The 22637-nt window shown below is 63.1% G+C and overlaps 10 protein-coding genes across 10 annotated transcripts; all 10 read right to left on the minus strand.

The window, feature by feature from the left end:
* Nucleotides 1-56: 56 nt before the first annotated feature.
* On the minus strand, nt 57-800 carry LMXM_06_0140 (putative 20S proteasome beta 6 subunit; the record flags this gene model as incomplete). Its single annotated transcript, XM_003871977.1, has 1 exon — nt 57-800. The coding sequence occupies one exon, from the start codon at nt 798-800 to the stop codon at nt 57-59; it is 744 nt and encodes a 247-aa protein (XP_003872026.1).
* Nucleotides 801-1552: 752 nt separating this feature from the next.
* On the minus strand, nt 1553-1882 carry LMXM_06_0150 (conserved hypothetical protein; the record flags this gene model as incomplete). The annotated part of the gene is made up of 1 exon (XM_003871978.1): nt 1553-1882. The coding sequence occupies one exon, from the start codon at nt 1880-1882 to the stop codon at nt 1553-1555; it is 330 nt and encodes a 109-aa protein (XP_003872027.1).
* Nucleotides 1883-2477: 595 nt separating this feature from the next.
* Nucleotides 2478-3842, minus strand: LMXM_06_0160 (conserved hypothetical protein; the record flags this gene model as incomplete). The annotated part of the gene is made up of 1 exon (XM_003871979.1): nt 2478-3842. One exon carries the CDS (start codon nt 3840-3842, stop codon nt 2478-2480), a length of 1365 nt encoding a protein of 454 aa, XP_003872028.1.
* Nucleotides 3843-5154: 1312 nt separating this feature from the next.
* LMXM_06_0170 (conserved hypothetical protein) lies at nt 5155-5580 on the minus strand (the record flags this gene model as incomplete). Its single annotated transcript, XM_003871980.1, has 1 exon — nt 5155-5580. One exon carries the CDS (start codon nt 5578-5580, stop codon nt 5155-5157), a length of 426 nt encoding a protein of 141 aa, XP_003872029.1.
* A 531-nt stretch (nt 5581-6111) lies between these two features.
* On the minus strand, nt 6112-8100 carry LMXM_06_0180 (kinesin-like protein; the record flags this gene model as incomplete). Its single annotated transcript, XM_003871981.1, has 1 exon — nt 6112-8100. One exon carries the CDS (start codon nt 8098-8100, stop codon nt 6112-6114), a length of 1989 nt encoding a protein of 662 aa, XP_003872030.1.
* A 1555-nt stretch (nt 8101-9655) lies between these two features.
* Nucleotides 9656-11419, minus strand: LMXM_06_0190 (conserved hypothetical protein; the record flags this gene model as incomplete). Its single annotated transcript, XM_003871982.1, has 1 exon — nt 9656-11419. One exon carries the CDS (start codon nt 11417-11419, stop codon nt 9656-9658), a length of 1764 nt encoding a protein of 587 aa, XP_003872031.1.
* Nucleotides 11420-13286: 1867 nt separating this feature from the next.
* LMXM_06_0200 (conserved hypothetical protein) lies at nt 13287-14762 on the minus strand (the record flags this gene model as incomplete). Its single annotated transcript, XM_003871983.1, has 1 exon — nt 13287-14762. The coding sequence occupies one exon, from the start codon at nt 14760-14762 to the stop codon at nt 13287-13289; it is 1476 nt and encodes a 491-aa protein (XP_003872032.1).
* A 2513-nt stretch (nt 14763-17275) lies between these two features.
* LMXM_06_0210 (conserved hypothetical protein) lies at nt 17276-19303 on the minus strand (the record flags this gene model as incomplete). The annotated part of the gene is made up of 1 exon (XM_003871984.1): nt 17276-19303. The coding sequence occupies one exon, from the start codon at nt 19301-19303 to the stop codon at nt 17276-17278; it is 2028 nt and encodes a 675-aa protein (XP_003872033.1).
* Nucleotides 19304-20123: 820 nt separating this feature from the next.
* On the minus strand, nt 20124-20984 carry LMXM_06_0220 (conserved hypothetical protein; the record flags this gene model as incomplete). The annotated part of the gene is made up of 1 exon (XM_003871985.1): nt 20124-20984. The coding sequence occupies one exon, from the start codon at nt 20982-20984 to the stop codon at nt 20124-20126; it is 861 nt and encodes a 286-aa protein (XP_003872034.1).
* Nucleotides 20985-21636: 652 nt separating this feature from the next.
* LMXM_06_0230 (conserved hypothetical protein) lies at nt 21637-22611 on the minus strand (the record flags this gene model as incomplete). Its single annotated transcript, XM_003871986.1, has 1 exon — nt 21637-22611. The coding sequence occupies one exon, from the start codon at nt 22609-22611 to the stop codon at nt 21637-21639; it is 975 nt and encodes a 324-aa protein (XP_003872035.1).
* Between the last annotated feature and the right edge of the window lie 26 nt (nt 22612-22637).

The following is a 22637-nucleotide window of genomic DNA, read 5'->3' on the forward strand; positions in this document are numbered from 1 at the left end:
AGGGGAGAGACATGGGGGGGGTGATGCAGCCATGGCTGCTCGCGTGCGCGTGCGCATCAGTCCTTGCGCAGCTCGAAGCTCTCCCGCTGCACGCCGTCCTTCGTGATGATGAAGAAGGAGACAGAGTCGCCCGTGTAAATGTCGCGCTCGGCTGCGCCGGTGAAGGCGTTCTTCAGCATCGCCAGCGTCTCCTCCTTCGTCATCTCCGGCGGCGCCTGGGCGGTCATATGTTGGCGGTTGATGAGGCAGTCGAGCACCGGCTCCAAGAAGCTGGCCGCGCTACCCCGGGTGCCGTACAGGAAGGGCTCCGTTGAGCCGACGGCGTCGTAGCTGTAGCACACGCCGTTCCCCTCCTCATCCAGACCAACGATCATATTGAACGTGTAGTACGGGAAGAAGCGACGGTGGTACAGCATCGTGGACATGAGTTGTGCAATCGCCTTGGTCGGCGGCACCTTACCGCCGTTGTTGTACTGGTACCACTTGACGCGGTACTTGAGCATCTGCTGGAGCTGCACCCGGTCGGCCTGCATGCCGTTGCTCGCCATGTACGTGTAAGGCGTCAGCTGGAAGATCTTGCTCTGATCATGTCGGCAGTGAAGGCAGTAGTCGCCGTTCAGGCGAGTGTCACCAGCGAGGATGACGAAGCCTTTGCCAGCGATAGCAGCCGTCGTGCCGCCATTGTCCTGGTAGGGGCTCCACTGCTGCTGCTTCGCCCCCTGCTGCGGCAGGGTGAGGGTAGAGCTAGCCAGCTTCTGGGGGTAGTGGTTGTGCCCGTACTCGGCGTGGTCCTCGATCATGATTGCGTGGTGGGGAGGAGGTTGAGTGGGTGTACAACTGGCGGTGGGTGGGTGGGTGCGCTTGTGGATGAGCGGAGTGGCAGCACGGCGTCCGTCGACGGAAACAGGCGACGATGATGACGTGTACAGCGGAGGCACGCAAGCAGGTGTACAGAACGAGAACCGCAGAGAGGACGGGCAGCAAGACAACACTCAGAAGGGGAGGTGGATGGCAACAACAACTGCGAAAGGGAGGGGGAGGGAGGGGGCGATGAGGTGATGAGGTAAGGGCAGGGAGATGCGGCCACAAGCGACGAGTGGTGGAAGACGGGCAAGAGAGAGGAAGAGACAGAGCGGGAGGTGCACAGAGACACGCACACACAGCCGTGCGCGGATACTGCACTGCGCGATGGTGAGTCAGCGCGCGACAGCAGCACCCGCGCTGTCCATGATGCGTGGCTGTCGTCGCAGAATGGGGGGAGGGGGGCACAGACATGAGGCTTATGTACCCAGCCCACAGGGAGGTCTGCGCCCCCCCCCCGCCATCCCTCCCTCGCTCCCTTTTACCGTTTTCTTTTGTTTCGTTCTGGACACACGCAGCGCCCACAGGCGTGTCATCCGCTTCGGTTCGCATCCCTGCACGGAGCATCGCGTGAGCGGCACCCTCTCCAACAGAGGAAGCACCAGAGGACATGACCCAAGAGGATGAGCGAGAGGCGGAGAGGGGGGCGGCAGCAGCAGAGCTAGAGAGAGAAAGTTGCCGCCTCCGTGTACTAAGACGCATGCGGCTTGCGCAGCTTCAGGCTGTACTGCGTCTGAGCTTCCATCTCCCGCTCCCGCTCCTCGACACGCTTTCGATAGTGCGCCCGCGCAGCCTCGCAGGCGCTACAGGTGTCGCCGCGCTGAAAGATGCGCTGGATCTGCTGGTACACCTCGAAGGCCAGCATCGAGGTGAAGACAACCGCCGTGCCGAACCACATCACGTAGTTCTGCGACCCCTCGTGGTACCCAAAGTCGCGCACGTTAAAGATCTCCCATGGCCGCTCACGTGGACGGCGGCACTTGGGCAAGCGCACAAGCAGCCGACTACTGCGCCGCAACATCCTCGTGGTCCACGTACACGCCCGCAAGCTGGCAAGAGGAACAGCGCAAAGATAAAGATGGGCGCAGGAGAAGACGGAAGAGGGGGAGAGATGCGAGGAGGAGGAGGGAGGCGACGATGCATGGGCATCATGGGACTCGAAACAACAACCATACGCGGCATGCACCACGGGCACGCACACGCGGGCGGTCCCGCGGACATCAATAGTGATGAATGTGTCCCTGAAAGTGAAGAGCGCCCCGCACGGAGTAGCAAGGGTGTTCGCTGACCATAGCGTCAGACATGGTTGGCAGCTGTGGCGGAGCCGAATGCTGAAAGCCTTGCATGACGCACATGTGCGCGCCCTCGAGTCTTTACTCCGCCTAAGAGACATGGCGTCGCGTTTTACGGTGGGGCGTTGGTGTGTTTGTGGCATCGACGTCGCACTGGCGTGGCAGAAGACAAGAGCGGCGAGGAACGGAAACGGCGGCGGCGGCGACGCACACGCCTCGAGCACAATTCGCTACAGAGAGCGCGCACACACACACCTCCACCCGGGCTGCATCGCTCATCGCCCCCCTACCCAAGGCTTTCTCGCTCCCTCTCTCTCACACACATTACTTTGTATTGTAGAAGGGCAGGGATTCGGTGAAGAAAGCGGCGTACTGTGGGTCAGCGTTGAGTCGCTCGCAGGCGCACCGCACCGCCCCGTTCGTTGGGCGGCGCTCAAACACCATGAGCGTACGCTCTTCAAACTGGAGCGGGGTAAAGAGCGGGCTGCCGTGCTTTAGGTCCTCTGCAGGTTTCAGTCGCGTGAGAGGCTGTGATGGCTTCTTGGGGTTGAAGAAGAGCACGGACTCCAGCGGGTCTGCCGTACCCTTGCCCTGGTTGATCGCAACTACCTCCGCAATAAAGTCGTCCGCGTTGAGCGGGAACGACGGGTGTGCATGCTCGAGAATGGCCGCTGGCCAGTCCACCGCCGCCATTTGCGCCCGCATCGTGATGTCCAGAGCGGACGAGTAGGCGACGCGGTAGATGTCGCGGGTGCGGAGGCGGCGCAGAATGGCATGCGCCTCGGCCAGGTGCGGGTCCTCGCTCGCCTCAATCGCCTCCAAAATCCAGTCGCCGAGTTTCAGAAAGAGTGTCTCATCCCGAGCACACTCGACGAGGGTGCGGCCGCCCACCCTAAAGTGCGGTGCCGCAGCGTGGATGATGTCCCCGATCATGTGGCCAATCGCCTTTGTGACTTGATGCTGGTACACGTTCTTGTGCAGCTTCGCCCGCAGCGTGAAGATCTCGCGGAGGGAGAGGGCCAACTTCTGCTCAAAGGCCAGCTGCCACTGACCCTCCTCGCACACTATGCGTGCAGAGTTGAAGAGTCGGTTTACGCGCACGTCGACGGTAGGCTTGCCGAAGCAGCACATCGAGTCGCGAATAAAGTAGTCGAGACGGTCCACATCGATGCCGTTCCGCTTGTTGCTGATGATCTCGCCGTATGTGATACCCAGCAACGCCTTGCCGCGCATCAGCCCCACGACCACGTCCACGTGCGTCTGCGGGACCAGGTCGCCGAGCACACGCCGCGCAATCTTCTCCGACATGTCTTCATGGTTGAACTCGATGCCGCAGCGGCGCGAGACGACGTCCTCGAACAAGTGAGAAAAGGGACCGTGGCCGACGTCGTGGAGCAGCCCCGCCAGCATGCCGAGCTCGATGTCCACCTCACTCAGGCCCAGGTCCGGCTGGTGGTGTTGGATATTCAGCAGAAGCGTGCGGGCCATGTGGGCGACACCGATGCTGTGCTCAAAGCGCGTGTGCACGGCGCCGGGGTACAGGAAGGAGGATGCGCCGAGCTGGTGCAATGACCGCAGTCGCTGGAAGGCCGGCGTGTCGATCGCCGCCACGACGAGCGGCGGCAGGCTAATGTGCTCATAGACACGATCGAGGATGGTGAGCTCCCGGGTACGGTGCTTGCGCAACATCGCTTCCCCGCTTGGCCCACGCCCCCCTTCCTCTCACCCAGCCCCCTTGGCCTGTTTCAAAAAGCCCCTTGACGGTAAGTGCGAAGGTGCGGTGAACACGCATGCACGTCCAAGTGGACAGCGCGCGTCACGCTCCGAGCTCCCGAAGGGTGCGCCCCAGGTGCGTGCGTGGGCAACTCTATTTCGCTCCCTCGCTGCTGCTTCTATGTACGTCAGTGGGCGTGTGGCACCTTTGGAAGGGGGAAGAGTGATGGGAGCTCTATGCACGTGTACACACGAACACACGCCCGCTTCGTGCGCGCGTGACCTCTGCACGAGAGTCCAATAGAGTACACGGAAAAAGCGACGGCAGTTCCTGCCGCCAGAGCGGCGGGGAATCACTCGACGGATACGGAGTAGGGAGCAGGTGTACCTGTGTCTGTGGCTGTGTATGCGTGTGTACGACACGCGCGAAACGGCTCGCGGAGATGCACGAAGAGTCTAACACAGCAGGCATGCCCGCGTGCAACATGGCGGTGGGGGGAGGCAGGAAGGAGAAGCGCACAAGCAGCAGCGGAATAGCGGCAACAACAGAAAAGATGGACAGACCAGACGGACGGGAGAGGCGCGGAAGGGGATGGCAAGGCGGATGTGAGGCAAGGGGGAGAAGTTACAGTGGATCCGTGCCGTGCACCCGCAGCTGATCGTTACTGAAGGAGGGGGTATGGGAGGGATGCTTCACAGGGGCAGCACCAGCTTCCACGGAGGTCACGGGGTGTGCTCGTCACAAGCACGCACACTCACGATTCCCAGGTACTACTCGTTGTGGCTGTCCCACATGCGAAGATCTACTAAACCTTAGACTCTGAGGGCGTCTGTGCCCTCCATCTTCCCTCTCTCGCTCGCCCTCCCCCCACCCGCCACGCGCGCATGCGCATGTGAGGGATGATCATAGCGGGCGAATGAAGAGAGAGACAGACAGGATCAATCTCTGTCAATGTGTGCCTGTCGGTGGTTGGGTGCATGTTTCCTGCTGCTGCTGCTTTGTGTGTGGTCGGCGCACCTTATCCGAGACAGCTTACGCGATTACATGAACGCCTCGGCTAAACGGTATTTAAGTACAGAGAAGAACGCATCTGAACGCACACACGCACGTCCTCGCCACACGCCACACCACACCCGCCGTGTCCAGTGCCCTCCACCCCATCACTCGTGCACGAGGCAACAACGGGGAGACAAACGGAAGCTTGAAGGGAAGATGGCGATGATATGGGGAGGGCCGGGAAGGCAGGGGAGAGGCACATCGGCGCACTCGCTCACTCCGTGGCGCGCACTACTTCGCCTCCAGCACGAAGTTCGGAATGAAATCGTGAATCGAAAACGTCGTCTTGCACGCCGGACACTCCAGCGTGCCGTTGCGCACCGCCACGACGTTCATGGCGTAGTGCACCGTGCGCAGGAACGCGCTCGTGTCGCTGAAGTCAGCGCCCTCCATCGTCTCTGGCAGCTCAGCCGATGCCGACGCCGCCTCGGCCGTATCAGCGCCCTCGTCGTGGGACGGCCCACGCACAGAGTCGTGCGCCTCGCGCAGCGCGTGAAAGGTGGTGCGCAGACTTGCGTAGTCGACACGCGCCAGCATGCGGCGCGTGAACTCGGCGTCGTACTCTACCGGAATCTCCTCCGTCTCCGCGGCGGTGACGAGGAGGGGGTACGTGTCGCACTTCAGGCAGGCGAGAAAGTTATGTGTAAGCAGCCGCATTGTGTAGACAGCCGAAGAAGCGTCAGTAAAGGCCTTGAAGGGAGATCAGCGGCAGCAGCAGCGTTGCACGCCTTTTGCCAACCGGGTGCGAGTATAGCTGAAGCACATACGCACGCATGCCGCCGGTTGCCGTAGAGAAAAAAGGAGAAGACATAAAAGATGATGTGGGAGTGAGGAGTGAATGGGGGGAGCCCGTGCTCGCTCATGTGCGGATGCGAAGTCACTGAACAGAGAGACGCGGCAGGGAGGAGGAGCGTGCGAGCGCGGTGGATCGCCGGGGAGGCGACGTGCGCCTCAGTGCCACCACCATCCTCTACGCCTAGATCTGTCCGCACTCACACATGCGCGCGCGCGCCGTCAGCAGCAGAATCTGCCCAACGTGCCCCGATGTGCCCTCGTAGATGCGAGCGCATCCGGCAGAGGGCCTAAAACGGGAAGCAGAGATGAAGTCCAACGGGGGGAAAGGCGTGTGCGGGCCGGTGCAGAGGCGCACGCGTCAGCAGCAGCGGCAGACAGCTGTGCGTACACTTACTATGTGTGCATCAACCGCGTGTCCGGCAGCGCCTCCAGCAGGTCCAAGATGCTCACCGTGGCGGCTGGCGGGACACTCGACGGTAGATCGGCGTTGCCTGTGACGCTTGGCGACCCATCATCCGCTTCGCTCTCCGTGGAGGACATCACCACCGTCTGCGGTGATGATGCCCGAAGGCCAACTGTGCCTGACGCGGCAGTGGCCCCACTGGACACCAATGGCACTGCGGGGCGAGACGGGCACGCACGCATCACCTGTCGCGGTTGCGGCGGTGGGTCCTTTCGTGGAGTCGAGGACAGCCGTGGAGGCGCTGCGGCACTCCGTGGCGGGGCCTCATGTGGAGGTGCAGCAAACTGAGCTGCGGCCCACGCGCGATGTAGCTCCTCCAGCCGAGCCTCAACTTGCCTGTCTTGCAGTTTGCCGGCTCGCGGAAGGCCCAGCGCGCGGCGCAGCAGCGCATTCTCCTTCCGCAACTCCTGCACCTTCTCCTCAAGCGCCATCCGCGCCTGCGTCGCGGCGTCGACGTGCACGACCGGTGTCGCACGAATGTGGCGCGCCCGCTCCGCGTAGTGGAGCGTGCGCAGGGACTCCTCGAGGTGCAGCGCGCTCGGACTCACGCAGGCGACCATCACAGTGCGGCCGTGCCCATCCAGGCTGTGCATGAGGAGCTGAGTGAGAACGCTTGAACGGTAGGGAATGAATGGCGGCGGCTGCGCTGACGCTTTCGCCGGTTGCGTGGCGTCGGACGACGCAGGCGGGGAGGCGGAGAGGAGCTCCAGCACACGGCCAAGGCTGAAGAGAGACTTGTTGATAGACCCCGTCTCCGCACTGTTGGTCGACAGCGTCTTCTTGAGTCGCTCCGATCCAGCCAGATCCACAAAGACAAGTCGCCCGTGCCGGGTGGACGAGAGGGGAGCTGCGGCGCCAGGCAGCGGCGAGGACGACGGTGCGCCGTCACTGTCGACACCCTCCGCAGAGGTCGCGGCGGCCGCCTCGTCCCGCACTTCAAAGAAGACGGTGAAGACGACGTGCGAACGGCTGCTGTCCACGTTGAGTGCGTGGCTGCCGCGCTGCCGATTTCGCTGTCCCTCGCGCAGCACAAGCAGGAAGTCCTCACGGCCACGGCATTCGACCATCAGTGAGCCCTCTACGAAGAAAGACGAGGCCGCGGCCGACCAGCGGCACCGCACCCCGTCACCACCGTCTGGCTGGAGCAAGTCATAGAGGGACTCCTGGTAGAGCTCGACGAAGGAGCACTTCGCCGTCACCACCGTGGTCGCGGAGGCAGAAGCGCCAACAGACGCGCCACTGATGCCGCCATCATCGCGGCAATCGGCAGAGCCCTTTCTGGCGCCGTCGCTGTCTCTGAGCTTGCTCTTGAGCTTCCTTGACGACCGACGCAGCTCCTTGAGTCGACGCGCGATGTAGTGCACGGCCTGATACTGCAGCCCATCCTCGGCGACCAGCGGCGTAGGGGTGTCGGAGACTGGACCCGCAGACGCCGGCCCCGGAAGCGCCCGCCCGCTCAGCGAGTACGTCTTTCCGCTGCCTGTTTGCCCAAAGCAGAACACCGTCACCACCTCACCCGCAAGCGCCGCCTCGCAGAGCGCCGGCATCTCCAGCATGTCGAAGAACTCCTCCTGCGTCGTGCTGGGGCCGGCGCAGTAGTCAAAGCCGTAGACCTTCGCTGTCTCGCTACTGCCCCCGCCGCCACCGCCGCCGTTCCCGAGGCTATGCAGCGGGGATTGACGAGTAGGCATGAAGGGGCGATGAGCGCTGCGTCCATCCCCGGTCCCCCCGGCCGGCGGCCGCAGCACCTCCAGCATGTAGGGGCTAGACATGGGTCGCGTGAGTCGACCCGCAGCTGTAACCACACGAATGACTTCGGAATACGGCAACTTCGTCCCGCCGGTGTCGCGCGCGTGGCAGTCGCCCCGCAGCTGTGCCGGTGTCGATGCGCTTGGCGCGGGTGCCATCTCCGTCTCCATCAAGGGCCGGACACGCACCGCAGCCTTCACACGAGTCGGCGGCGGTGGCGGAGGCAGTGGAACGACCGAAGCAGCGGAGGGACCAGTAGTCGTCACTGCTGAGATGCTCCTAGGTCCATCCTTGTTGCCTTCAGTGACGGAGCTGAGGCGCGAGCCTCGCCGTGTCATCATCCTGCCCGAAGTCGATCCGGCCTCACCGGGGGTCTTGCCTGTACGTCTCTTGGCGCGTCTATGCGTATGTGTGGGGAAAGGGGGGGAGTGTCGAAGGACTGTCTGTGGTACGGCTGCTGTGCGGACGTGGTGGTTCGTGTTCGGCTGTGAGTGATGTCGACGAAGGTGAGTTGTCCGCCGAGCCCACCCACCCTCCCCCACACCCCTCCTGCGCTCTTCCCTCTTCCCCCGTCACGCAGGCCGCCCTCCGTCCTTAGCTCTCGATACGTTTAACGAAAAGACGTGCAGCCGCCACCGCCGAATGTGCAGAGCAACGCAGAAAAGGTCGAGTGCGTCTGTTTTTCCCTCAACGCGTCACTCCACAACGGGCAGGTTGACACGTGCGCGCATACACGAATGCGCAGCTCACCTGCCTCTGTGGCACGGCCGCAACGTCAAGGGAACCAGGGCCAACAGCCAACACCGCCTGGCGTCGTTCAGCCCACTGCAGACAGCGCAGGCTCGGTCCAGGGATGCGCCCAACGCCACCCAAAACGCAGCGAAGACAGAAGAGCGGCGGACAGATGTGTACGGTTGTCGAGAGAGAGAGAAGGTACCAAGGAGTAGTGAGAGGAGGATATGGTCAAGGGGGGCCGGGAGGGCGTGGCGCACGCATGCACACATACGCGGCGGAGGTGTTTGCCAAGAGTGGCCGTAGTAGAGGTGCTACACCAGCGAGAGAGGCCCGTGTGCGTGGGCCTTCATGATCACGCCAGCGCTAGCAGAATCTGTCCTCACGCGAGCCTCCGTCCGCCCGCGCGAAACGGCAGAAGGCCTGAAAGGAACACGCTCTCCCCCCCCCTCCTACTTTTGCACAGGCACGCGCGGATACGTATTCCTCTCCGTTCACCTATCATTGCGTGGCGCGGCACCACCACGGCTAACTGTAAGACGAGCTCCCTGTACCTCTGCGCAGAACGATACACCGTAGATGCGAAAGGAGAAGGTTAAGGCAGGAGACGGGGCGCCGACACAAAGCGCGAGCGAGGAGACATCGGCAGGTGTCGAATCCGCCTCATACCCATCACACTCGACCCTTCCCCTACCCTCCTCTCCCTCTCGAGCCTCCTCGGCATCGCCTTTCGGTCCAATCAAAGCGCACAGTAAAGGCCCATATGTACATGGGTGGGTTGGTGGGAAGACCTCCTCCCCCCCTCCCCGACAGCGATGACACCGTGGGCACGCCATGCGATGGACAGTGGCGCCTCGGTGTGTGGGACGCGCTGGCGTAACTTTGCCAGCCTTGGCGCAAGTGCCCACCACTTGAAGAAGTTGCCCTCTATTTCGCTGCAGTGAGGCGCGGGCGCAGGCAGCTGAGGAAGATGCACACGGGCCGTAGGCGTCGCTACTTCGCCTTCCTTTTCCCGTGGGTGCTGCCCCCGCTGCTGTTCGCCTCGCGTGCGGTCGTCGGCTGTGATGCTGCCGCAGCAGCGCCGCTGCCGTCGGAGTTTGCACCAGCGCTATCGAGCCGACCACTTTCTGCCGATGGCGTCGACAGCCCAAGCGCGCGCTCCAGAGCCACAACACGCTGGAGAATGCGCTGCTGCCGCGCAGCCAACGCATCCTCGATGCTTGCGTACACCGCCTGCACGGCCTCGTTCGTTCTCGGCTTCTCGAAGAAGAGGTGAACATCGGCGGCGTGCTGCTCGGCTTGCTGATGTGCTGCCGTCTGCGCAAGCTCCTCCTCGTAGGCGGCCCGGTACGCCGCCGCCTCCTTGGCCTGCTCCGCGCGTAGGGCCTCCATGGCTGTCAGCGGTGCCGTCAACTCAGGTGCTGTGGGGGGATTAGAGGCGGCAGCAGCCGCGGCCTCGGCAGCGGTAGCGGCGGCGGCGTCCTTGGAGGCTCCTTTGATGGCGCGCTTAGAGTGCGCGCGAGGCCGCCCGCTCACCGGTTTGCCGTGCCCCGAGGTGGATGTCCGCCGGGGAGACAGCTGCGGCGTCCCGGTGTCACCAACGGTCGCATCGCCACCCGCTGCCTCATCGCGTGTCGCGGACACGGCGGAAACGTTGCCGCTGCCACTACTTCGTTGGAGAGCAGAGAGACGAGTAGCCTCCCGCAGCGGCAGTACGGACATCGGCGTCTCCACCTGCACCGAGAAGCACACGGGCGCGCGTGTCGACCCTGAGAGGGTGCTCATAGGCTGCTGAGCGTCCGAAGTCACACACATGTGCAGGGCAGTGTGCGAGAGGAGACCCTCCTCCACGACAAACTGCAAGAAGCCCTCAAGCTCGTCCCTCGTCAAGAAGATGTTCTCTGGGGGCATGGCCGCCACCCGTGCCAGCCGCTGCTCCTCAGCCTCCATCTCCTGCTGCTGTAGCTGCTGCAGCTTCGCCTTCTCGGCGCGAGACGGCTTTGCCACTCCGGCCGCCGTCACGCCGGAGATGCTGCGCAGAGGGCCGCTGCTCAAGCTTGTCGACCGCGGTGACGTAAGGGCCACAGCTGCGCTCACGACCGGCTCGCGGGGTACTTGCCGCCACGCCCACTCATGTTCCAGCTCCCACTCGACGAATCGCTGCAGCTCGCCATGGAGCGCCTCAGCGTGCGTCGCGTACAGCAGCGGCGTGGGCGCGGCGGCAGAGAGGCTGGTCGAGGTCCCCGCAAGGACATCTTGCTCTGAGCTAGGCGTAGCTCCCGCCGTCGTGATCGCGCTCGAGCGGCGCCCCTTCTTGGACGCCTTGCCGCCGCTGCCCTCCTTGCCGTGAGACAGGGCCGAGCCGCCGGCCGATCCGTGCTCCCCACCACCGGCGCTACCACCACTCGCATTGCCGCTGTGGAAGTGAGACGGTGGGGCATTCCTCTGCGGGCTGCCGTCAGACAGCAGCAGCGGTGCGATGGGAGTCTCTGTGGATACATCGGCGTCGCCACGGACCAGCGAGCGGTACTGCCGCCACCAGCTGAGCAGATGCATCGTCTTGAGCGCCTCGAAGCCCTCCCTGGCGCAGTACTGAATGAACTCAACGTGCTGGTCTACCTCGATCTGATGGCCAAGGTGCACCCAGTAATCCTCGAGGCGCAGCGCCTGGGCAACGAGGGCGGTCAGGTAGAAGGCGCCGACCTCCGCGTTGGTGAGCTTGCTAGTGGCGCCTCCGCGGCAGGAGCGATCTACCATCGCGTCCGGAACGATGACCTCATTCCAAGTAGACGCCGTTCGTGAGAGCGCAGAGGCAGATGGGGAGACCGAGCAAGGGCCCCCCGGCGCTGCCGCCGTCGTAGGCGTCGTCGACCGCGTCTCCCCACCCCCACCAGCGGCGCGAGCGATGTTGGTAGAGGACGAGGACGCCATGGAGGTGCCGAAGGCGTGCTCCAAGCCATCTGCAGCCCCGCTCTTTTCGGGGCCACCGGCGCTGTTCGGCGCCGTGTTCAGGCCCTCGGCGGCGGCGATACTCGAGAAGTCACCCCTAGCAATGAACAAGAGTTGCTGTACGGTGTCGGTGGAGTCGAGGGAGGGCTCGGCGAAGTTGAGCCCGGGGCCGTCGTTTAGGCCGCGGTGGGGGCCGCCGAGGCTGCCCTTGAGAGGCCCCATTTCGTGGGTGTGCGGCGGGGAGACGGTAGCCACACGAAGCGCACCGCAGCGCGGGATGGAAGAGCGAAGAGGATATGAAAAGAGAGCGTACTCACTGTGGCGCTTTCAACCCCTGTGTGTGTGCGTGTCTCTGGGCAATGGAGGAGCTCGGGTGACGTGACAACGGCAGCGGGCCGTTCGTGTGTGCGCGTTGGTCGACGCCAATGCGAGTGCTGCACAGAGAGAGAGCAAGAGGGTGGAAGGAGAAGTACAAGAGAGGGGAGAATCACGCATGCGCACATCCGCGCACTCGAGGATACAGACACATGCATAAGTATGCCGCCTGTGGGAGGCGAGAGAGAGACAGGGGGGGAGCAGGAGGGATACATGTAACGGTGTGCGTCTGAGAAAGGCCCGCCATGGACGCACGCCTGCAGTCCCTCACCCATCCCCCACCATCACCAATGGTGAGTCATCGGGGTAGGGGAGTGTTAGTGCGAGTGCGAGTGCCGCCCCGGGCATTCCAAGTGCACTGACGCACACAGACGCGCACATCCCCCTACCGCCACCATCACCACCAGGGATCCCATCCTCACTGCGTGCCATGCACCCCCAACCGTGACGACGACCACGATGATGCCACAGCAGTGGTGAGTGCTGTGTGCGTCCTCTCCATTCGTGACGTTGCCTTTCTTTGCGAGTTCGAGAGAGAGAGTCTATGTCGAGATCTAAGCGGAAGACGGCGAGTGAGTGAGCGGGAGAAGAAGGGGCGGTAGGCACGCGCCTGCACGCACGTGCACACACACACACACACGCACACGCACACGCATGGCCAGGAATCGCTGGACGGCACATAGGGAAGACACTATTCGGTCAGGGGCGTCGATGGTGTCGGCCAATCAAAGTGCGAGAGGGAGGACACCGACGCGGCGCCGTGGGGAGGCTTCCCTTACACGGCAGCCATGGAGACAAGCGCCGTCGTCAGGCAACGCCGCACGGAGGCAGAAGACTAGGGTGTGAGAGAGTGAGAAAGGGATAGATGGGTAGGCGTGTATGTATGGAGGCGACATGCACGATGTGGTGATGCGCCTGCAGGTGCGTCGCTGCGTCTTGGGCCTTTTCATTCCGCGCCACACAACCAGGTTGGCCGTTGGAAGATAGGGGAAGGCTTCGGCAAGCCACCGATTCGCCCCACCCCCACCCCCTCACGTACACAAAACACGTACCGCCTCACATCACTCGTCCCGGATGCCGTCCCACACCCGTCGCCGGACACACACACACCGTTATCGATACACGCCTGTACGCATGCACACGACAGTCCCCTTGCAATGGCGGCGACACCGACAGCGGAGAGGAGATACAGATACGGGAATGAGCTGAGCGGCGCGGAAAAAGATGTGCGCACGCGGGTATCGACGTGTGTCACGTGTGCGTCACCGGAAGGGGGAAAAGGCGGGAATGTGCGGTGGCGTCAGCGCCGCTTTAGGACGTTGCGCAGGTGATTCGCCTCCGTCACCGTCGCAAACCCAAAGACCACCTGCGAGGGCCGAGTCGAAGTGCGCGCGACAACGGTGTACTGCCGCTCTTCAATGTGCTCGTCCTCCTGCACTACTCTCGTCGTGAAGACGTCCAACACGCTAGCCAGCGGTATCTTGATGGTCTGCTTCCCTCCCCTCGGATTGCGCTGCGACCATCGCAGGCACTCCTGATTCAAGTCGATCGTGACGAGGCCGCTCAGCGACGTTTTGAAGGTCCCGACCAGACTCCAGAGGGGTCGGACGCAGTAGCGCTGCTGCACTGGACCACCACTCGCTGCGGCAGCCGCGGCAGCATCCATCACGGGTGCAGCACACACGGTGGAAGTACAGTTCGGGTGCAACGCGTCCGCGCCAACAAACAGCTCCTCATCCACCGGAATCGCGCTGACCCCGGTGAACATCCCGGGGCAGACGCGTGGCACGGTAAGACGCTGCGCCGCACTCTCCGCCGCCGGCTGCGCCACGTAGAGTGAGGGTCGAGAGGTGGACGTTGGCTGCTGCGATGCTGCCGGCGTCGGCGGCTGCGGCTCTGCCCAAGAGCGTGCACGCTTGTAGGAGCTCACAGTACTGCCCATGCTACTGTCGTTACGGCTGTAGTCGCTGTACTCGCTGCGGTGGCGGCGCGTGTGCGCGGTGATCGGGATCGTGGAAGGCAGGCACAGGCCTCGACGTTCCGGCTGCTGTACCGGCAGCGAGGCCGTGCTGCCACCCAGCGCAGAGGTAGCTGCGCGGCCTTTGTCGCTGGTGGTATTGCCACCGCTGAAGGGGCGGCGCAGGACGGCACCCCCGGCGTGCTCGAGGGCGGCCGTCGCGCGGCGGATGGCCTCTTCGTCCTCGGCTCGCCGACGAGATGTTGGCTGCTGCCGCTGCTTCACCGCAGAAGCATCTGCGTGGTGAGACGTAGAGTGGCTGCGCGAGGTGCTCATCTTAAGCGGCCATCGCCGCCTCTCCGCGCCGCTGTTGTTACTGAAATCCGCCTCCTCAAAGAAGTTGGGCAACGAGCGACGAGTGTGTGTATCTTTGCCGCCATTACCACTGCTGCCGCTGGCGGCGGTGGTGGTGGTGGTGCGCACTACCGTCCGCGCTGACGACAGCGCAAGACCGTACGGTGCGCTCTTGCCATGGGATTGCTCGGTCTCGTGCGACGTGTTCACGCCCATCGCGCGCAGCGCAGCACGTCTTGGCGGGAGAGCGACACCCGTTGCTTCCGGGCGACCGCCATACGCCATCTCGTCGCCGCCCCGCTGCGGCTCTCCGCGACGGAGCCCAGAACGCAGGAGAGAGGTGGTGCCCTGCGTGACGTGTCCGCTGCTGTAGGCCGAGGAAGCGACACTGAGGGAGCGGGACACAGTGAGAGTCTCCGAGTTGGGCGAGATCACCTTTACGCGGGGACCAGTACGAGGCGCCATCGTGCTCTCCCTCTACAGCTTTCTTTTGTTGGTGAGTCTAGATGCGTGTGCAGGTTGCTGGGTGGATCGTTCTGGGCGGTTGCCTTCTCCCCGTCTATATGCTGCCGCGTGCACTGCTCACTCTTCGCCCGGTGGAGCATCTACGTTGTGCGGGTGAGGAAGAGGACGAGAGGTCAGAAGGGGGAGAGCGAGGAGAGATGAGGCGCGCAAGCACAGCAACAACCCACATACGGCAGAGAAGCAAGAAAGGAATAGAGGAAGGCTGCGGAAGCACTCCAGAGGCACACCGGGATGCGCCTGCCAGCCTGTCTATGAGTGCGTGATGGACGAAGCGAGGAGACGGGGGGAGGATGCGTGCATGTCTACGATGATCAGCCTACTTTGGCTGAGCGCGCTGACAGTAGCGCGTAAACACACACAGACAGAGAGGGAGGCTGCCGAAAAAAGGGAAGTGAATCGCGCCAGCCGTGCCACATGGGGAAAGATGGAAGAGCAACCCGCGTGCGTGAGGCGCACAGGCGCATCCGTCTAATGGCGTGCACCCACCACACATACACAAATACCGCACACGCCCTTCGTCATCCCTTTAATCACTCTCCGTTCTTGGACGCCCTCTCCCTCTCTCTCTGTTGAGCATTCATGCACCTTTCGTACCTTATCCCTTTCGCTGCCGCTGCGCAGCGATGGAAACGGTGATAGAGGAGTGACATGTGCACGGACACGGGCTCCTCCTCTTCACATCCCTCCTCACCACCACCGCGACCCGCCGCTCACCATGAGAATATCGACGCAGTGGAGAGGGGAGGGGGCCAAGATGGTGTGATGGGCGCGCGCATGTGTACCCGGGTGTGTGCGGCTGCGTGGATGGAACGAAAACCAGTGGTACGAGCACACAGGCCCAAACGCACGCGTCCTACTGGGTTGTGGAGGAAGCGGGACCTTTAGCATCCAACAGGCTCTGCTTGATGGCCTCCATGAAACCCACCGAGGCGGCAACTGGCTGCATCGGCTTCCACACCAGCTCGCCCGCCGCGTCCTTCGGCACGCCTCGGCCTACGGTGGGGTCCTCGTCGAAGTACTCACCATCATCCTCGAGCACCACGTGCTGAGGCGGCGACGCCGGAAACGATGACGCCGGTGCTGATGGCATGTATGTATGTGGAGGGCTATGTGTCGTCGTGTGTGGATACCGAGTCGGGATCGTTCATCATACCGTGGACATGCTCAGCCAGAGAAAGAGGGGCGAAAGGCGGAGGGCAGCGATGAGCGAGCATGGAGAGAGAGAGGGCCAAGTCAGTATCACACGGGCAGCACATGCGTTTTGGAGTCCTGCCAGAGCGGAAACGGCTGACAGTCACACCAGACGGCGAGCCTCGACGACGTCGCTATGGCGCGTCATCACCCGCTGCTGAAGCGGGCATGTCTGCCCCTGGGCTGCTGGAGGGGGAGGGCTGCGATGCACCCACGTAGCGTCGCACGCGGAGATGGTGTGTATGAGGAGCAAAACGAAAAATGGCACGCCACGAAGGCCGAATCGAACGGCTGTGAGAGCAACTCACCTACGGGTTTGAAGCCCGCACCCAGCACCAGCTGAGCTCATCGCGGCTCTCAAACAAATCACGTCAGCGCGGGAATCGAACCCGCGACCCGATCAGGTCGAAGGCGCGTCCGTTGCAGCCAGCATCCGGATATGCTACCGCAACATCAGCGTCGGTGTGCATTTTGGTCACTCTGACTCCGCAAGGCTGTGAACACGTTTGCGTGTGTGGATGGGTGGGTGGTTACGTGCGTGTTTTGGGGGGGCGAACGAGTACGAGTTGATGAAGGCAGCGGACAGGAGGAGGGGGGAAGGTCAAGTTCGATGGCAGCAGCAGCAGCAGTAGGCAGCACGAGTAGAGGACGTGTACGAGATTCGGTGCCTCGACGCATGGAGAGCGCGGCAGAGGAGGAGCTCCGCGGCGGACTCATCGAAGGAGACGCGCTAGCAGAGAGAGAGAGGGGGGGGGGGGTTGCGCACGGAAGGGTGCGAGCTCCCACCGCAGACCTGCCGGCGCGTAGGTGTTTGCTGGTGTCATGTCGCTGCTTCTTCTTTTGCTCGCCCTCTGTACCACCTCGTGTGTGAGGCAGCAGAGGGTGGGCGGGAGGGGACGTGCACGGCGCACGCGTCCCCGGAGAACAGGTAGAAGACGACATGAGCAACAAGGAACGTACGAGGCGGGCGAGCCCACACGCGCGCGCGCATCCGCTCACCGCCTCAGTCGCATCAGGGGAGGAAAAAGTTGTACACAATGGCGGCTCTATGAAGCGCTGCCTCGGAGGAGGAAGCGAAGAGGCAGCAGCAGCTGCTGCCGGAGTAACTCAACGGTGGACGGTTGGGGGTGACCTCGCAGAGAGTGAGGGAGGCGCACGCAGACACATGCGCATACGCATGCGGACAGAGACGCGCGGGGTCTGCGACAGACTTCACTCTTCGCCAAAAACCTCCATAGAGCACGTGTGTGGTGCACCTCCCCCTATCTCGTTGCTGCTGCTGAAGCGGAGACGACGCTGGCGGGTCCACCAAGAGAAGGGGATAAGATCACGTCGAAGGCAGCGCTATCCACAGCAACCGGCGCTGGCACCTTCTGCGCTGCGTAGTACAGCTTAAAGTGCATGAGCCACGCCTCGAAGCGCGCGGCGGGCGTTAGCGGCGACTTCTCTACCACATCAACAGCCGCAGTATGGGTCGGCTGCGCTGCTACAGAGGTAGTCTTCTCCATCCTCCTGCAGGCCTTGCGTGCGTTGCCCTTTGCCACTTTAGAGCGGCCGCGACCGCTGCTTTGGGCTTCATTGGCGGGAGCCGGCGCAGCTTCTATCCGCTGCGACAACTCCCACACCACCCACCGGCTCTCCGCCGTTCCGCTCAGCACCGCGGCGTCCACAAGGGGCAGCTGGCACCCGTCCTTCAGCTCTACAGCGATGCCCAGTCGCTCCGGGCAGACAACGACCGTTGCCAGAGACGTCACAGGAAGCATGACATAGAAAGGCCTCGTCGCTCTGCCACTCGCACCGCTGTCGTGGGGTGCAGCAGCAGGAGCGGCGGCCTTGTCCGACGGTGACTGCTGAAGACGCGACCACATCTCGTTGGGGTTCGGCATCGTCCACCTAATGTGCATCAGCGTGAACGTGAGCTGGGTCGGCACGACGACAGCGGCATCCTCGTGGCGTACCCGCTTTTCCTTCTGCGGAGTTGCCGATGCCGGCGAGTCGCGGCGGCGTCGCTTGGCGCTCGGTGTGGCCGACTCAACGTCCCCGTCGACGTCAGCATTCGCGTCCGCCTCCAGGTCGCGCTCCTCCCTCGCCACCCCACGTGCGTCGTAGCTGACGTTGCCAAGCCGCACTGCGTCGTACACGAGTGCAGCGGGTGGATCAGCAGGGACAGCTATGGCGACGGGATCAACCAAAGGCGTGCGAGCACCGTCGGCTGTGTCTTCCACACCGTTCGTCTCCTCTGCCGCCTCCATGGAAGTCACCTGTGCGTCCTGCGAAGCGACTAGGGACACGCTGCGCCGACCGCTGCTACAAGGCTGCTGCGCCTCCTCCACTTCTTCCACCGTCGCCTCTCGCGTCGCGTCCTTTTCATGGGAGATCGGCGAGGTGAATAGCTGCTGCGGTACGCCGCGAGGGGACGTGTCGCATCGGGCGTCGAAGGCAGTCAAGAAATGACCAGCTGAGTCCTCCACCGCTAGGTCAAGGGAACGCTGGGCTGCCACCACCGCCACGGTAGCAGCCGCTGGCGTCGCCGAGGCTGGCGTGAGCATTGACGGCCGCATCGGCTTCGCAAGTGAGCGCTGGGCCGTGTCCAACAGCGCACGCTCCTCCACCTCTAGCACACCCCTCGCCGGCAGTACCAGCGGTGTGGATGTGTATTCGAACGTCTCCAGCGGCCGCTCCGCCGACAGGCGCAAGTCCACGCGCCACTGCACTAGCTCAGGGCCGTCGTAGGCGTCTGGCGGAAGAGCCTCGCCCACCTCCACGTCACGCATGCCACCAAAGATGCACACGTCGCCGTGATTCAGCTCGGTCGGGTCGGTGCCGCCAATGCGAATGCCGTTCACGAAGGTCCCGTTCGAGCTGCACATGTCCGTTATGTACACTCGAGGGGTGCGGCCGGCGTGCTCGCCATCACGGAGGGTAGCCTGATGGAGCGGGGTGCTTAACGTGTCGGCTGCGTCGATGGGTGTGTCCTCGCAGTACGGTGCTGTGCCACCAGCACAGGCATGGTTAGGCGTGGAGCTGGCGTCGGCCGTCATCGGGGCGTCGGTGGCAGTGGTTGTGGTTGACGTTGACGGTGCTGTGGCCACGCTCTTCAACTGCATGGCGAAGAGGCTGCACTGCACCTGGGAGGAGAAGAGCAGAGACGGATCAAGTAGCACCGCGCAGTGCGGGGCGCGACCCACCGTCACGGGTGTGCCGTTACTCGGAAGTGTGACGCGCATGCGCTGGTCCAGCGACAAAGGCCCGCGCACGAGCACAAAGTCCACCTCTATGACACTCGCCATCTCGGAAAACGTGTATGCAGGCGCTGTGCTACCCTGCTCCTCTATCTGTGTGTGTGTGTGTGTGTGTGTGTGTGTGTGTGTACGGACACTCTCGCCTTCTCTGAGCGGCGGCGTGGCCTTGGATCGCTGTTTCGGTGCAGATATACCTTCTTGTCTGCGGGCGTGGATCGGTGTACCTATGCGCCTACGCGTGCGTCTCCCCACATATGCTCCGAGGGACGATGGATGCCGTGGTGGTTGCTGATCAGCCGTGTCTACGCTTTCGTGTGTACGGGTGTGTGCGGGAGGCGGGATGGAAGTACCAACGGGAAAGTGAAGAGGAGGGGTGCGCCACGCAAGGGCAGGAGCGCAACGAACACATCGCCGCTCTCTTCACCGGTGTGGGGAGCTTTGGCGAGGGAGGATGGCGCCGAGGGGGGAGGGCCTCAGAGGTGCGTGGGTGTCCGGGATGAAAACAAAGGTGTTGGGAGGGGCGCTTGCCGCTCCCTCCTGTTTCATGTGTGGCCCTCCTCTTCGCACAGCCACTTTCGTTGCTGGTGTTACTCCTCCTCGTGCCGGGTTAGGCGATGTGTGGGTGTGGCGTTCATGGAAGGCGCGAGGGGTGGCAGAGACGCTCACGGGACAGAAGAGAGGGGGTAGAGGAACTCGGCACACACACACGCACACACACACACGGACACACGTGCACGCACCCTTTTTCCTATTGTACATGTTGCATCCCAGCTTGGCGCGCACGCGTGTTGGTGCAGGTACGCCTGCGCACAGTTGCTGCCAGACTTGAGTGGTGGCCGAACTTGTTTCCTTCGCCGTCCCTCTCAGTCTACATGTTCATGGATGTCGCCCCACCGGTGCGCTGCTTCAAGTTGCGCGTGAACTGCTGCGGGCGGCCGTGCTGCGGCAGCTTGTAGTCCGACAGCGTCAACTCCTTTCCGTACTCCTCATTTGTTGTCGTGTAGAGCGGGTGCTGCCGGCCCTCGCCTAGCAGACGGCTCATACGGGAGTGGCTGCGGGAACCGGACAGGTGCGCCGTCACCTGGCTCTGATCTAGCTTCGGTCGATCGAGGCAAAATGCCCGCGTGCACCACAGCTCAAAGTCGGTGTCATCCTTCATCCGCATCGAAATACCGACGCAGTACATGCGCATCTCTGCCTCCGTCAACTGCACCATGGGTGTGCCGTCGGCCCCGCAGAAGTTGTCGAAGAAAGCAAGCAACACATCGTCCTCGGTGCGCGCACCGTTTCGCACCTCTGGATGCCGCAGCACGTCGTAGTGGTCACTTAGGGTTCCGTAGGAGATAATACCGGTGCCCTTGGGGTCTAGCTTGCGGATAAGAAGGTCCACCACGTACTTCCTGCGCGGCGTCAGCGGGGATGTGCTCAGACTCTGAATGAGAGCCGACGTGTCGATCATCCGAGAACCCTCCTGTCCGTCAGTGGCGCCGGCGGCGTAGGTCTCGCACATGTGCGCGTGATCCTCATCGGAGAGGAAGACGGAAATGGCCCGCAACGCATCGCGCACCGTGTCTGCCGAGGCAGGCGATGGAAGCTGCTCCAGCTGGCTCGCAACACGCCACAGCTGCTTGTGGCAGAGCCGCTCCGCAGCCTTGCGGAGAAGGTCTGCCAGAAACGGCTTCTTCGTCAGCTCTAGCGACGAGGACGGGGCCGCCGTGGGGTGCTTCATGTGCGAGTGTGTCTGTATGTGTGTACGTGTGTAGGAAGGGGGGTATAGGTGGGCGGTGACGGGCAACAGTGAGGCTGCTCCCTGTAAAAGAAGAGGGAGGGAGAAAAGGGTGGGGTGGTGCCCAGCATCTCTATCAACGGAAACGCGCCGGACTGCCTTCGCCCGTTGCATCTCTATGGGGTTCCCCCTCCTCTCCCTTCCCACGGAGAGGGAGAGGAGGGGAGGGGGGCGACAAGGGCATCGCTGAGTTGCACCTGCGGAGCACCCCTTCCCCTTGAGATACACAACCGTGGAGCTCCCGGGTGCGGGGCCGAGATCCAAAACTCGCGTCGTGTCCGCTGCGCCACGCCTCCCATACTTACTGCCTCTTCATTCGCCGTCCCTATTACGTTAAGCGGCGTGTGAGTGGGGTGGGGCACCGGTGCACATGTCTCCAGTGTGAGGGGGCGGGCGCTTCAGTGCATGCGCTTGTCTCGCTTGAAGGCCAGAACAACCACAGCGAGAAGAGGTGGGAGGGAGGGAGGACAGCAGCCACACATACACACACACCCTCGCCTTCAGGAAACGATAATCCTAAGGAAGCACACGCGCGCAAGCAACACAACCGTCAACGATGTGGTCATTCGCCATCGTCGGCTGAGCGCCTTGCCCGCTAATCTTCCTTGCTCCCCCTCCCCTCCTCTGGGGCACGGAAGGCGGTGTACGACGCGGCCGTCATCAAGGCAGTCGTCAAGACCGTACCCGCCATCGGCATGCCTGCCGCGGCGCCAGCAACGGCACCGACGACGTGCAGGCCCCACGCAGCTGTCGCGGCCGCAGACTGCCCGGTAGTGAAACTGCGGCACATGGCAAGCATCGTGATAAGGGTAAGGTACGCCTCGGCGCCAGACTCCAAGTTGGCCGCCTCGAAGCCGCGGCTAGACATCGAGTGGTACCACGGGAACCAGCGGAAGAGCACCGTGTAGCACAAGCACCACACCGTCGCCACCGCCGCACCTGTATCGCCGTCCCCGCAGTCGTGCAGGTGCATCACCTTCGCCGCCTTGGCGTCGTTCAAGATGAAGAAACAAAACGCGACCGTCACCAGCGGCAGCAACGCGCCCTGCACGCAAACCTGTGCCAGCACCGTGTCAGGCGGCACCGCCATGGCGATGGTGGACTGCGCTAGCTGCACCGCGGCCATCACAATGCTCAGCTTGGCCAATCTCCTCAGTGAGATGTTGTGTCCCCTCACCATGGCGGCCAGCGGGATGACCATGAGACCATACACGCTCATGTTCAATATGATGCCCATGTTGCCTCCTTTGTTGTATGTCCGCGTGTGTGTGGGGGGAGGGGGGAGGGGGGATGTCCTTGGGTGGCTCACGTCGATGGGGGAGCGCCGTCGAGTGCCGGTGCGCGTAAGCAGGCGAGCGGGTGGGTAAGTTTCCTTTGTATGTTGCAGCACTGCGCGTCGCGTGATCTGCGTCCCGTGTTGCGTTGCTCCTTCGCATGCAAGCACAGAAACACCTTCAACACATACACAGAAGGACGTGGGCGCGGGTCGTGCGTCCGATTGGCGGTGAGCGAGGGAGGAAGGGAGGGAGGTAAGAGGGGAGACACAGAGTGCCGCAAGACCAGCAAGCATGGGCAATGCGCCCACACGCGCATACA

Source organism: Leishmania mexicana, chromosome 6, assembly GCF_000234665.1.
Source record: "Leishmania mexicana MHOM/GT/2001/U1103 complete genome, chromosome 6".
Taxonomy (NCBI): domain Eukaryota; phylum Euglenozoa; class Kinetoplastea; order Trypanosomatida; family Trypanosomatidae; genus Leishmania; species Leishmania mexicana.